Below are 13,278 nucleotides of genomic sequence, written 5' to 3'. Positions count from 1 at the left end.
GGGGAGGGGCGGGGATTGTGTGTGGAAGCGCCAAGATGACAACCTCCCCTCCCACTCCCCCTGGGTCCCCAGAGCCTCACCCAAGATCTTCATGAGGTTATGAACACATAAGCTATGAATTAGGATCAAAGCTGTGTCTGAGGACTTTCTACCAAAGTCAGAATCTAGTTTGTTTTGTTTTTAGATTTTTTTCTTTTTTTGAGATGGGGTGTCACTCTGTTGCCCAGACTGGAGTGCAGCAGTGCCATCTCGGCTCACTGCAGCTTCAACCTCCCAGAATGAAGCGATCCTCCCGCCTCAGCCTCCCGAGTAGCTGAGATTATAGGTGTAAACCACCACGCCAGGCTAATTTTTCTATTTTTTGTAGAAATGGGGTCTCACTATGTTGCCCAGACTGGTCTTAAACTACTGGGCTCAAGCAGTCCTCCTGCCTTGTCCTCCCAAAGTGCTGGAATTAGCACTGGCCGCAAGTCTAATTTGAATGTCAGAAGGGCGGCAAGTAATTACTAAGTCATTTTATGGAGAAACCAATGCTGTCACTGTACCACACACAGCTACGTTACAGCCCTGATGACACCACCTACAAGTCATTTAGTCTCAGTAACTTCCTAGTGAAGCTCTAGCCTCCCATTTAATCAGAGACAGTTTGGCAAAGAAGGAGGTCACATACACCCAGAGTCGTAATTGGAAAATAGCACAGGCAGTGTTCCTTGTGATTTTATGTTGTTTCCATCAACTTGGTGTTTGGAAATAGACGTCAGTTAGTGAGTGTAGTGGGCACAGAGGAAAGAATGAACTTTGAAACAAGAATTCTTATGTTCAGATCCCAGGTCTGCAGCCCCCTCGTTGTGGACCTGTGACAGGTTACTGGTCCCTCCCAGTCTCGGTGTCTTCATTTTTAACATGGAGATGCCCAGAGGGAAACTCCTGGCTGGGTAAGGCCCACCCTAGAGGGAGGCTTCAACTGCAGGCAGCTTTCTTTGGCCAAAGTCCTGGGAAGGCCTGGACGACACTCAAGGTAGGAGCCTGGGACAGAGGGGCCAAGATCACACTCGTTGAGCCAGATGCACCTCAACGCCTAGAAAGACTGGGTTTCCTAATGCAACAGGATTCACAACTTACATCTAAGGAAAAGAATCAGATGTAGGTGGGCACTGTGGCTCATGCCTGTAATCCCAACACTTTGGGAGGCCAAGGTGGGAGGATTACTTGAGCCCAAGAGTTCAAGACCAGCCTGGGCAACATAGCAAGACCCCATCTCTACAAAAAATACAAAAATTAGCTATTGTGGTGGCATGCGCCTGTAGTCCCAGCTACTCGGGGAGCTGAGCCCAGGAGTTTGAGGCTACCAGTGAGCTGTGCTTGCACCACTGCACTCCAGCCCAGGTGACAAAATGAGACTCTGTCCCTAAAAATAAAGAAATGAAGAATGATACCCAGTTTGGTCTGCATTTTAGGGCCCAGATCCAAAGATGGCAGACCCCCCACCCATGTTTTGTGTCCCATGAACATGTCAACCACAGCGTGGCACAGCGTGGCACAGAGGAAGGAAAGCAGGATAGTGCCCAGGAACAGGGCAGGGAGGGTGAGGCACTTAGGACCTAGGAAGGCACAAATGGACACAACTTAATGATTTTTTTTTTCTTTTTTGAGACAGAGTCTTGCTTTGTTCCCCAGGCTGGAGGGCAGTGGCGTGATCTTGGTTCACTGCAACCTCCTCCTCCCAGGTTCAAGTGATTCTTCTGCCTCAGCCTCCTGAGTAGCGGGGATTATAGGTGCGCACCACCATGCCTGGCTAATTTTTGTATTTTTAGTAGAGACGGGGTTTCGCCATGTTGGCCAGTCTGGTCTCGAACTCCTGACCTCAAGTGATCTGCCTGCCTCGGACTTGCAAAGTGTTGGATTACAGTTGTGAACCACCTTGCCTGGCCATCCTGATATTATTTTAAAACAAAACAATGGCAGAGCCTATCTTTGAGGAAGGAGAGTCCAGGGAGCCTGGTGCTATTCCCAGCCAGATGCCTGATGTGGAGTCAGGACAACTCCAAGGCTGTTGCTGCGGAAAGGGAGGTTCCCTGCACCAGCACATTGCACAGCTCCAAAGGCGTGGGCCATGTGCGTGGAACATGGTCCAAAGGTGCCTCCTGGAGCTGAGCAACTCGGGGGCCATGGCAGATGCCAGCCCAATCTCCCAGAACACTGGTGTGTAAAAAGCCCTCAAGACCAGAAGGAACTGAGGCTGAGCATGACATGACCTGCCACAGGCCACACCGTCTGCAAAAGTGGCTGGCACCAGCCACCCTGGCATCCCCGCTGTGCTGTCCCTGGGTGCTGCCCTTCACTCCCCAGCCTTATGGAGGGCTGGCCTTACCTTCTGACCTAAGGGAACCAAATGACAACGTTTCCGTCATCTCTGTGATCACATCTTGTGGTTGTCTGCCTGCCCCATCAGCATGCCCCTTCTCATCTTTTATTTTATGGAACATTTCCTGTGAGATTCTGCCAAAGACCTGCTTGCTTCCGTTACTTTGATTTTATTTTAAGGAAAGCAAAATTTATGGAAATCAAACTGGTTTTGACACAGGAGGCATAACAAATAAAACTTTCCGTTCCTGGATGAGTATAAACAATCGGACACCCAGGCTTTGACGTGAACCACAGCAGCTGTCGTGCAGGAGGACACAGGTGGCAGGTCTCAAACACAAGTCTGCAATTTTTATCCAAAGAGTGGAATTAGTGTGGAAACTGGAACCTCTGGAAATTTCTTTTTGAGAAATTTTATTTGCTCTAAGCTTAGTCAGTATTACTCGATTTTAGTGTTCCCATGGGCCAGGTGCTCACTGCAAAACTTGAAGCATCAGCCTGAGATTTTCAGTTAACCCATAATCCTTGCCAGGGGGCATCAGTACGGCAGCGCCTTGGCCAGAACTTTGCACAATGGCTTCCTTTGTTCTGTGGCTAAAGAAGTGTCTTGTGGTGCTGCTTTTCAAAAGACAGCCATGGCTCCAGGTGCCACTCAGGAAGACTTGTGGAGTGGGTTCTGCGAGGTCGTTGCTGCTGTGGCCTGTGCCATGAAGCTTGTGGCCTTGCCTAAAAGCAGAGAGGACACCCTTTAAACCAACATTTTTAAAGTTTTCCTCTCCCCACTTACTTCTCCCTGCCATCCTCTCCCCACTGCCCCATCACCTCTAATCCCCAAATAATGGAGATCCAGGCTCCTGGCAGTAAACGCTGCCACAGGGGCATCTCATTTCAGTTGTTAGCATTCTCGCTGAGGGACAGTGTGCTGATTAGTAGCAGGCAAGCAGCCTTGAGAAATCTGAAAATATACCGAAAGTCATTTTCCAGAAACTACTTCACATACCTACTTTCCTCCAAAATTGCTCTGGCTTTTTAGAGACCGAAATCCCAGTCTTATTGCAAAATGAGGCCTCAGATTAAGGGGGATTTTTCTTTGATGAGTTGTATCGAACACATATCCATTGACAGCCTGCCAAGGTAGGGCCATGGTAGATGCTAGGCACTAAAGTCTATGGAAGATGGAAAGTTCTGGCTTGGAAAATGGATGAGAGGCATTTGTTTAGGGGTTTTTTGTCGTGTTTTTTGTTTGTTTGTTTGTTTGTTTTAAGATGGAGTCTTGCTCTGTCGCCCAGGCCAGAGTGCAGTAGTCCAGTGTTGGCTCATTGCAGACTCTTCCTCCTGGGTTCAAGCAATTCTTCTGCCTCAGCCTCCCGAGTAGCTGGGATTACAGGTGTGTGCCACCACGCCCAGCTAATTTTTGTATTTTAGTAGAGATGCAGTTTCACCATGTTGGCCAGGCTGGACTCGAACTCCTGACCTCAAGTGATCCACCCTCCTCGGTCTCCCAAAGTGCTGGGATTACAGGCATGAGCCACGGCGCCCCACTCGAGTTTATGGTCTAGTTGCAGAGACAAGAAGTAGATGATTGCAGTGGGGTTTTAGAAGCGCTGTGACGGACTGGTGTATGCACAGAGCAGGGCAGACAGCGGAGGGGAGGCCCAGCTGGTGATGGAGTCAGACCCGGCCCCAAAGCCCACATTCTCTCAGTGCTGAGACTGAGACAGAGACAGGGATGGACAGACATAGACAGACAGAGGGTTGCTTTTCAGTGTTGTTCAGCCCCTGTTGGTGACTCTCTGGCATCTGGTGCCTGCACCCGCTCCTCTCCCCTGTCTCTCCCAGGCAAAATGGAGAGCATGGTTCCTGAAAGACACAGTGGCTACTCTTATATCTCCACAGTAGACATCCTGCAAACGGTTGATTGTGCGGACAGCTTTGCTCAAGGCACCCTGTTATCCTGCTCCCCCAACCTGATTTTCATCCTGAATTCTCTGTCTCTAGGCCCACCTCTACCCACCCAGTGCACCAAATTGGAGAGGGCAGGATCATCCCAACTCCCCACTCCCACATCCAGTGATGCAGCTTGAACTTCAGACTCCCATCCTTTGCTTGGTTCCCATTGTCACTGTGTCACTGCCTCAAATTGAACCCTTCATTGTCATCGGGGCAATGACAACTGAGTCCTAAGTGGCCCCCAGCCTCCCCTCTCTCCCAGTGCAACCTAAGCACCACACTGCCACCAGCATTGTGCCCTGAAAGCAAATTAGATAACACCAGTGTCTTTCTTTCTCTTTTCTTTCTCTTTCTTTCCTTCTCTCTTTCTTTCTTCCTTTCTTTCTCTCACTTTCTTTCTCTTTTTCTCTTTCTTTCTCCTTCCTTTCTCTCTCCTTCCTTCCTCTCTCCTTCCTTCCTTTTTTCTTCCTTTATTTTTTCCTTTCTTCCTCCCTTTCTTTCTTTCTCTTTTTTTCTTCCTTCCTTCCTTCCTTTCTCTTTCTTTTTTCTTTCTCTTTTTCTTTCTCCTTCCTTTCTCTCTCTTCCTTCCTTTCATTTTTCTTCCTTTCATTTTTTTCCTTCTTCCTTTCACCCTTCCTTCTTTCTTTCCTTTCTCCTTCCTTCCTTTTCTTTCTTTCTTTTCTTTCTTTCTTTCTTTCTTTCTTTCTTTCTTTCTTTCTTTCTTTCTTTCTTTCTTTCTTTCTTTCTTTCTTTCTTCTTTCTTCTTTCTTCCCTTCCTTCCTTCCTTCTTTCTCCTTTCTCTTCTCGTCTCTTTTCCTTCCTTCCTTCCTTCCTTCCTTCCTTCCTTCCTTCCTTCCTTCCTTCCTTCCTTCCTTCGTTCCTTCCTTCTTCTCTCTCTCTCTCTCTCTCTTCCTTCCTTCCTTCCTTCCTTCTTTTTGGTGGGAGGACAGAGTCTCGCTTTGTCACCCAGGCTTGAGTGCAGTGATATGATCATGCAGCCCTGAACTCCTAGGCTTAAGCAATCCTCTTACCTCAGCCTCCTGAATAGCTAGGACTACAGACACGTGCCACCACACCAGGATAATTTTTGTATTTTTCGTAGAGATGGAGTCTTGTTATGTTGCCCAGGCTGGTCTTGAACTCCTGGCTTCAAGTGATCCTCCCACCTCAGCCTCCCAAGTAACAGAGACTCCAGGCATGTGCTGGCATGCCCAGCTGATGTTTTTTATTTTTTGTGGAGACAGGGTCTTGCTTCATTGTTCGGGCTCCCTGCCTCAAGTGCTCCCTGCTCCCTGGCCTCAAGTGGTCCTCTTGCCTTATCCTCCTCACAAAGTGCTGGGTACAAGCACGAGCCACTGCACCCAGCGGACCATGCCATTCTCAGTCTGAAATATCTCCAATGACTTTACATCGTGCAGAGAATAGAATCTGATTTCCTTAGCACGGCATATCTCTGCATCTTGCTTCATCTCGTCCTTCCATCATCTGCCGCAGCCACAGAATCTCTCACTAGCGCCTGAGTGCACCTCCTCGCCCTCGCACACACCTCACCCTCTGAGCCCAGGTGAGGACATCTCCAACTTCCCAACCTAGGAAGCTCCTGTGCAACCACAAAATTCAGCTCAAATATTACCTCATCTGTAAACACATTCCTTTATTTCTCTAGAAAGTCTCAATCATGCCTTCCTCTGTATTTATATCTTTATAAGTCCTCCACCCTTACATTATACCTTTATTTTAGTGCTTAACATAATATATTGAAATCAATCATAATATATTGAAATCATCCATACATACATGTCTTCTGTCTGGACCTCACGCTCGCTGTCTCTCTCACCCAGGCCCAATCATCCATACATACAAGTTTTCTGTCTGGCTCTTTCTCTCTCTGGATCTCTCTGTCTCTCTAGAGAGAGAGAGAATATATATAGAGAGAGAGGGTGGAGTACAGAGAGAGGGTGGAGTGTAGTGGTGCAATTATAGCTCACTGCACCTCACTGCAGCCTCAATCTCCTGGGCTTAAATGATCCTCCCACCTCAGCTTCCTGAGTCACTGAAACTACAGGTGAACACCACTATGCCTGGCTAATTTTTTTGTTGGGGGATGGGGTCTCACTCTGTCGCCGAGGCTGGAGTGCAGTGGCAGCGTATTGGCTCACCGCAACCTCCGTCTCCTGGGTTCAAACAATTCTCCTGCCTCAGCCTCCCAAGTAGCTGGGATTACAGGTGCCCACCACCACGCCCGGCTAGTTTTTATATTTTTGGTAGAGACAGGGTTTCACCGTATTGGCCAGGCTGGTCTCGAACTCCTGACCTCAGGTGATCCACCCACCTCGGCCTCCCAAAGTGCTGGGATTACAGGCGTCAGCCACCGCGCCCGACCTATTTTTTTTTTTTTTTTTTTTTTTTTTTTTTGTGGAGACAGGATCTCAATACATTGCCCAGGCTGGTCTTGAACTCCCCAGTTCAGGAGATCTTCCCACCTTGGCCTCCCAAAGTGCTGAGATTACAGGTATGAGCCACTGTGCCTGGCCATTGGAGTTTCAAATTTTATTCCCGACATCTAATCTGAGGCTCTGCTCCTGCTAAGTGCTCAGTGGCTGTTTGTGCCGTGTTACAGGAGTTCCTGTCGGTTCTTTCGCCTGTGTATATTGCCAGGGGCCTTTGGTAACCTGAAATTCCCTTACAGTGAGGCAGCAGGAAGCAGAGAAACCCAGCAGAGACAGAACCCTGGGGCTCTCTCCTTTATCCTTGGTCATAATTGTCCAACTTCAAAATAAATTCTGTAATACCCCTAGTCACCAGGGTTATCACGCTATCAAAGGGTGTTTGATGTTGTCAGTTTAAGGGATTAAAATAAGTAACTTCCATATGAGAGGTAGACAGGCAACACCAACCCAAGGACGAGAGCCAAGTAGTGGGAAGGCTCGAATCACCTGCATCACCTTCAGAACGGCACTGCATTACTCAAAACTGAGAATGTTCTCATGCACAGAATGCCGAGATTCATGTTAATGAACTGATGTTAGGTTGTTCTGCAGGAAAACATAGTAAATAATAAGATTATCATTTATGGCATAGAAAAAAATGCACTTTCAGATGACTATGCTAAGAGCAATGAAACAATGAAGAAAAAATGATTTTTTGACACAGATATAGATTGTTCTACTCTTAAAGTATTTATGACAGTGATAAGCACATGTCTAAATTACCTGACTTCTCTAATAGTCCAAATGGAAAAAAAAATAAATCAGACAGGAAAGGGATGAAGCAGAAGTTTTAAAAAATTTGTATTAGGAAAATTGGAAATACATGAAATTTCATCTGAAATCAGCCAGAGACTTGGATCCTCATTTTGCTTAAGTGAGTTTTACATAATGCAGTGCACTTGATCTTAGCCAAAAGGCCGAGAAGCGATACATAATACAATGCAAATTAAATATATTGCTGATAAAATGGACCCAAAGCTTCCTACTGAATTGTGTAAAATGGGCTTTCTATCATTGTCCCCACCACTGAAAAATGGGACTTTCATAAATTACATTCTTTTCCTAAGAACCTTAACTTCAAACAGTTCAATTTTCATTTAAAGGAAAGTAATTTCCCAAATGGCATTTAGGCAGAACAGGTGCTGTTACATCTGGATGCCAGAGCTAATCAGGGGGCGTTTTCTCTTTTTCTATCTGTCTTCACTATCTGAAGCCCAGTTTACAGCTTCTCAGTGTATTTTGTACCTCATTAGTTTTTGGCATCCTCTATAGCATATTGGCCAGTATGATTCATCCTTTCTTTGAGCACAATTAGCTGTGAAAACAGATCTTAGGACAGACTCCCTCCCTACCCCCAAAGGATTACTGAAGGTAGGAAATGCAGGTGATTATCAGTTTGCCTTTGATACAGACATCCTGCTCTGCCGTGGCCCTTTGAACTATCTTTGATATGCAATAATTAAGAGGGATTCAACCCCTGGAGGAGAAGCTGCGTGGCCCTGCCTCTTCTCTCCTTCTATTGAGTCCTTGTTTTGAACGATTGATCAAACAGATTTGAAGGGATTTGTTGAAGCCTGTGTGGGACAGGAGGAAGGAACAGAATGGGGAGGGGGCACATCTGGTTATAAATAGTTTCAGGAGGAACCTGCTGGTCAGACTTGGCTCAGCCGATTTCACGCACCTTACTCAGACTAAGGTTTGCTTCTCTTTCAGAAAAAGCAGTGACAAACAGACGACGTACTGAGTTGCCAGCTTAGTGGAAGCTCTGCTCTGGGTGGAGAGCAGCCTCGCTTCGGTGACGCACAGTGCTGAGACCCTCCAGGAGCCCAGGGATTGAAGGATGGCGGCGGCCGTCCTGCTGGGACTGAGCTGGCTCTGCTCTCCCCTGGGAGCTCTGGTCCTGGACTTCAACAACATCAGGAGCTCTGCCGACCTGCTTGGGGCCCGGAAAGTAAGGCTGCTAGGGAGGGGGTGAGGTACGGGGCTGCTGACAGTCGGGGTGTTCTGTTTGGGCTTTAGTAAGTCGTTTTGATTCATGTGTGAAATGTCTTATCTAGCAGGTAAATTGAATTGGTTTTGGATTTGGGAGGGCACCCTGGTAGGATCAGTGGCCTTAGCATGAATGTATGAAATAAACACAGTGGCTTTTCACATCATTTGGCCATAAGTTTGTCTATAAATCAGGGAATAAACGAACACTTTGGAAGCTCTACCATGTGCCAGCTCTTTTACATGTGATACCTCATGTACTCTTCCTCACAATTTGAGAAAGATGAAACACCCCCTAATTCCAGATGAGGAAATAAGACTTAGAGATTTTGAAGAGCTTACCCAAGCTCACAAAGCCAGCAAACATGGGAATGAGAATTTAAACAGAGGGCCATGATGCATTGCCTTGTCACCATCTAAGTTCACAGAGAGAGTTGTTTTAGGGATCGCTTTATATATGTGTATATGTTATTATATATCCTATCTATTATTACATATATCATATATACTACACCAACATTAAAAGCATCAACTGTGGATGAGAACAATTGATCTTCGCTATCTCTTTCTCTATGTCAATGAGGCATCATTGAAAATCAAAGGACAGTTCACTTAGGGAGGGTCTGCAAGCTAAATGTGATTCACTAGAGTGAAAAATCAAACAAGAATGCCAAAAACATCAATAGTATATTTAATTAAACTGCAGCCAGCTTCTAGAGTTAAGATATATTGAAAATCTCATAATCACCTGTTAAGACACACATAGGAAAACATTTTTTCCCATTTTCACAGAGAGCACAGGAAAACTAAATTCTGAGTTAAGACAATTTTTCAAACTCAAATAGCCTTTGCAGGGCCTGGGTCTCTCCCCAGGTGACCTGAGCTTCCCTTTGTGGGAGAAAACCATTTCCACTGGAAAATAAGATGCTGCCTGGGGTTTGTCACAGTGCCACTGTCCTTTGGCTCCCTCCACCTCCTGCCTTGAATAATAAGTCATCTTCCATCGTGTTGCGTTTCCTAGCCTTGTGACAACAGATTCCCTCCACAGGGCTCACAGTGCCTGTCTGACACGGACTGTAATACCAGAAAGTTCTGCCTCCAGTCCCACGATGAGAAGCCGTTCTGTGCTACATGTCGTGGGTTGCGGAGGAGGTGCCAGCGAGATGCCATGTGCTGCCCTGGGACACTCTGCATGAATGGTGAGCGACCATAACACCAACAGTAGTTTTTAAACCAAAGGTAGTGTCTAAGCCCCATAGACTAGAACATTCCAGGGTAGATACTCTCTAATGGCGCTTCCTAGATTCATGCTTGAAGTAAATTTATGCAGCTGCCTTTTCTTTTCCTTTTTTTTTTTTTCGGAGATGGAGTTTCCAGGCTGGAGTACAATGGCATGATCTCAGCTCACTGCAGCCTTGGCCTCCCGGGTTCAGGCGGTTCTCTTGCCTCAGTCTCTGGAGTAACTGGGATTACAGGCATGCACTACCACGCCCGGCTAATTTTTGTAGTTTTAGTAGAGACAGGGTTTCACCATGTTGGTCAGGCTAGTCTCGAACTCCTGACCTCAGGTGATCCACCTACCTCGGCCTCCCAGAGTGCTGGGATTACAGGCATAAGCCACCAGGCCTGGCCTGCTTTTTCTTCATGAAACAAAATAATTTATTTCCTGGCAACAGCTCTTGCCAATGACTTGGAGATAATGATTTTAAAGGAAAGACTCAAGTTGGAATCATTCAAATACTTCCATTTCCACTTGGATACCATTAACTACCTTTAATGGAATCCAACTTCCACTTAGCTACTTTCCCTGCCATATGTGAGCATGTAAACATTTAGTGCATGTCCCAGAAATCTAGAAAGTTATATATAAACTGAAGGCAGAGGTGCTACCAAACTATGCAACAGTAGGATAATTAGTGTGTCTGTGGTTCTCCCCCTTGAAGTTAGTAATTCTAGTTACACCTGGTTGTCCCTCAGATGTTTGTACTAAGATGGAAGACGCAACCCCAAAATTGGAAAGGCAGCTTGATGAGCAAGATGGCACACACGCGGAAGTAACAACTGAGCACCCAGTCCAGGAAAACCAACCCAAGAGGAAGCCAAGTATTAAGAAATCACAAGGCAGGAAGGGTAAGAACAGCATCTGAGCACATTTTATTTTAGAAATGCATTTTCTCCTCCCAGCCTCTTAAGGACAGGGTGAGACTGATTTTATTCTTCTCCATCCCAGAAACACTTACGGAGCATGTGCTGTTTGTAATTTCTTTCTGTAAGAAGCTGTGGGGGTCACGTACAGAGTACCCTAAGGTAGTCTGCAGCCAGTAACAACAATTCCGATGGGTAGGGGTGGAGTCGCCATTGCATTACCGCTTTTAGAGTAAGACCTAGCTCTGTGAGACCCGCGTGCTGTGTCTATTTTTACTTTGTGTCTGTCAGTCGTAGGTCCCATTCCCTTATCCCAGTAGCAAACCCCCGGCAGGCCACTTTCCTTATTTATCACTAAAGCCCACATTAACCTTGTTACAGGACAAGAGGGAGAAAGTTGTCTGAGAACTTTTGACTGTGGCCCTGGACTTTGCTGTGCTCGTCATTTTTGGACGAAAATATGTAAGCCAGTCCTTTTGGAGGGACAGGTCTGCTCCAGGAGAGGGCATAAAGACACTGCTCAAGCTCCAGAAATCTTCCAGCGTTGCGACTGTGGCCCTGGACTACTGTGTCGAAGCCAACTGACCAGCAATCGGCAGCATGCACGGTTAAGAATATGCCAAAAAATAGAAAAGCTATGAATATTTCAAAATAAAGAAGAATCTACATTGCATTTGAGCTCAATCTTGGACATTAACTTTAAAATGCTTCCATACAGATCTCTCTTAAAATCAAATCTTGTAGCAAGTGAAATAGCCTGAAACTAGAGAACTAAGAGTTGGCGACCTTGTGATGAATGAAACTAGCTTTAGCTTTTGTCTGTTTTCCGGAAAACTGATGGGACTCTGTAACAAAAAAAATTTATTTCTAATCTAGGGACTCAATTAATTCAAATCTTTAAGAATTGAGGCCCAGGCCGGGCGCGGTGGCTCAAGCCTGTAATCCCAGCACTTTGGGGGGCGAGACGGGCGTCAGCGAGGTCAGGAGATCGAGACCATTCCCTGGCTAACCACGGTGAAACCCCCGTCCTCTACTACAAATACAAAAACTAGCCGGGCGAAGTGCGGAGCGCCTGTATCCCAGCTACTCGGGAGGCTGAGGGCAGAATGGCGTGCAAACCCGGGAGCGGAGCTTGCAGTGAGCTGAGATCCGGCCACTGGGCACTCCAGCCCCGGCGACACGAGTGAGACTCTGCCTCAAAAAAAAAAATAAAAAAAAAAATAATAATTGAGGCCCAGCGCAGTGGCTCACGCCTGTAATCCCAGCACTTTGGGAGGCTGAGGTGGGTGGATCACGAGGTCAGGAGTTCGAGACCAGACTAGCCAACACAGTAAAACCTTGTCTCTGCTAAAAAATACAAAAAATTAGCTGGGCATGGTGGTAGGCGCCTGTAATCCCAGCTACTTGGGAGGTTGAGGCAGGAGAATCGCTTGAACCCAGGAGGCAGAGGTTGCAATGAGCCGAGATCGCACCATTGCACTCCAGCCCAGGCAACAGTGCGAGACTCCGTCTCAAAACAACAACAACAACAAAGAATTGAAATTGTATATATTTACAGTGTACAGCGTGATGTTTTGAAATACATATACTATAACTGAGTCACATCTCTCTCTCCAAATACATCTTTAAGCAATTTCTGGTAAAGGGCTGGTGCCTAACAGTATCCTAGGGGGTAAAAATGATAGCATCTGAAGTTAAAAGTAAGTTAATTCTTACATCTTACCAGGGAAAATTATCACAGCAAATACTATATTTTGCTTAAAACTCTATTGTTTATTTCCATTCATTTCTTAGAAGGGAAATGGCATTTCACTACAAAATAATTTGGTTAATAAAGAAGTTTCAAAAGATATCTTATGTTTGTATAGTCCTTTGCAAGTTATAAAGCATTTTCACATGTTTTCAGTAGCTTTACTTACCATTTGATAACTTTGTCTATTTTATATTTATATAATTTTAATATTTGAAAAGCAGGGCTTTCAAGGAGTGTTTTTATTTATACATTTTGACCACTTGCACTTAAAAGCCCAGAGGAAGACTCAGGCAAACTTTGGAGTTTAAAAGGCTGTATTTTGTGCATAGTAGAAGTGGTTGTGCTTAGGGGAGCTCTTTCTAGTGGATTTCAAGCAAGTGCTACAGATTTCATTTAAGAGATACACCATACACCTGTTTTTCTATTCAGGTTATAAGTATATATTACAAGATTCAATGATATGGTTTGGATGTTTGTCCCTTCCGTATCTCCTGGCTGAAATGTGACCTCCAGTACTGGAGGTGGGGCCTGGTGACTGGACAATGAGGGCGGACTCATGAATGGCTCAGCACCATCCCCTTGGTGATA

General features: G+C 45.9%; 1 protein-coding gene across 4 annotated transcripts in view; it reads left to right on the top strand.

The window, feature by feature from the left end:
* Positions 1-11,610, top strand: part of DKK4 (dickkopf Wnt signaling pathway inhibitor 4) — a 13,846-nt gene extending 2,236 nt beyond the window's left edge. Inside the window, exons 3-7 of one of the 4 annotated variants that reach the window (XM_017889860.1) lie at positions 824-1,018; positions 8,517-8,754; positions 9,841-9,991; positions 10,770-10,922; positions 11,319-11,610. In XM_017889860.1, coding sequence (XP_017745349.1) covers positions 8,644-8,754; positions 9,841-9,991; positions 10,770-10,922; positions 11,319-11,578 — 675 coding nt within the window. In that variant the 5' untranslated portion in view covers positions 824-1,018; positions 8,517-8,643 and the 3' untranslated portion in view covers positions 11,579-11,610. Of the gene's footprint in view, positions 1-529; positions 1,019-5,578; positions 5,879-8,516; positions 8,755-9,840; positions 9,992-10,769; positions 10,923-11,318 lie in introns of those variants that run through there. The other 3 variants (XM_017889861.1, XM_017889863.1, XM_017889862.1) reach the window with 3 other exon arrangements.
* Positions 11,611-13,278: the final 1,668 nt, after the last annotated feature.

The sequence above is a fragment of the Rhinopithecus bieti genome, unplaced genomic scaffold, assembly GCF_001698545.2.
Source record: "Rhinopithecus bieti isolate Rb0 unplaced genomic scaffold, ASM169854v2 scaffold_19901, whole genome shotgun sequence".
Taxonomy (NCBI): domain Eukaryota; kingdom Metazoa; phylum Chordata; class Mammalia; order Primates; family Cercopithecidae; genus Rhinopithecus; species Rhinopithecus bieti.
This window is presented reverse-complemented; position numbering and strand designations above follow the sequence as displayed.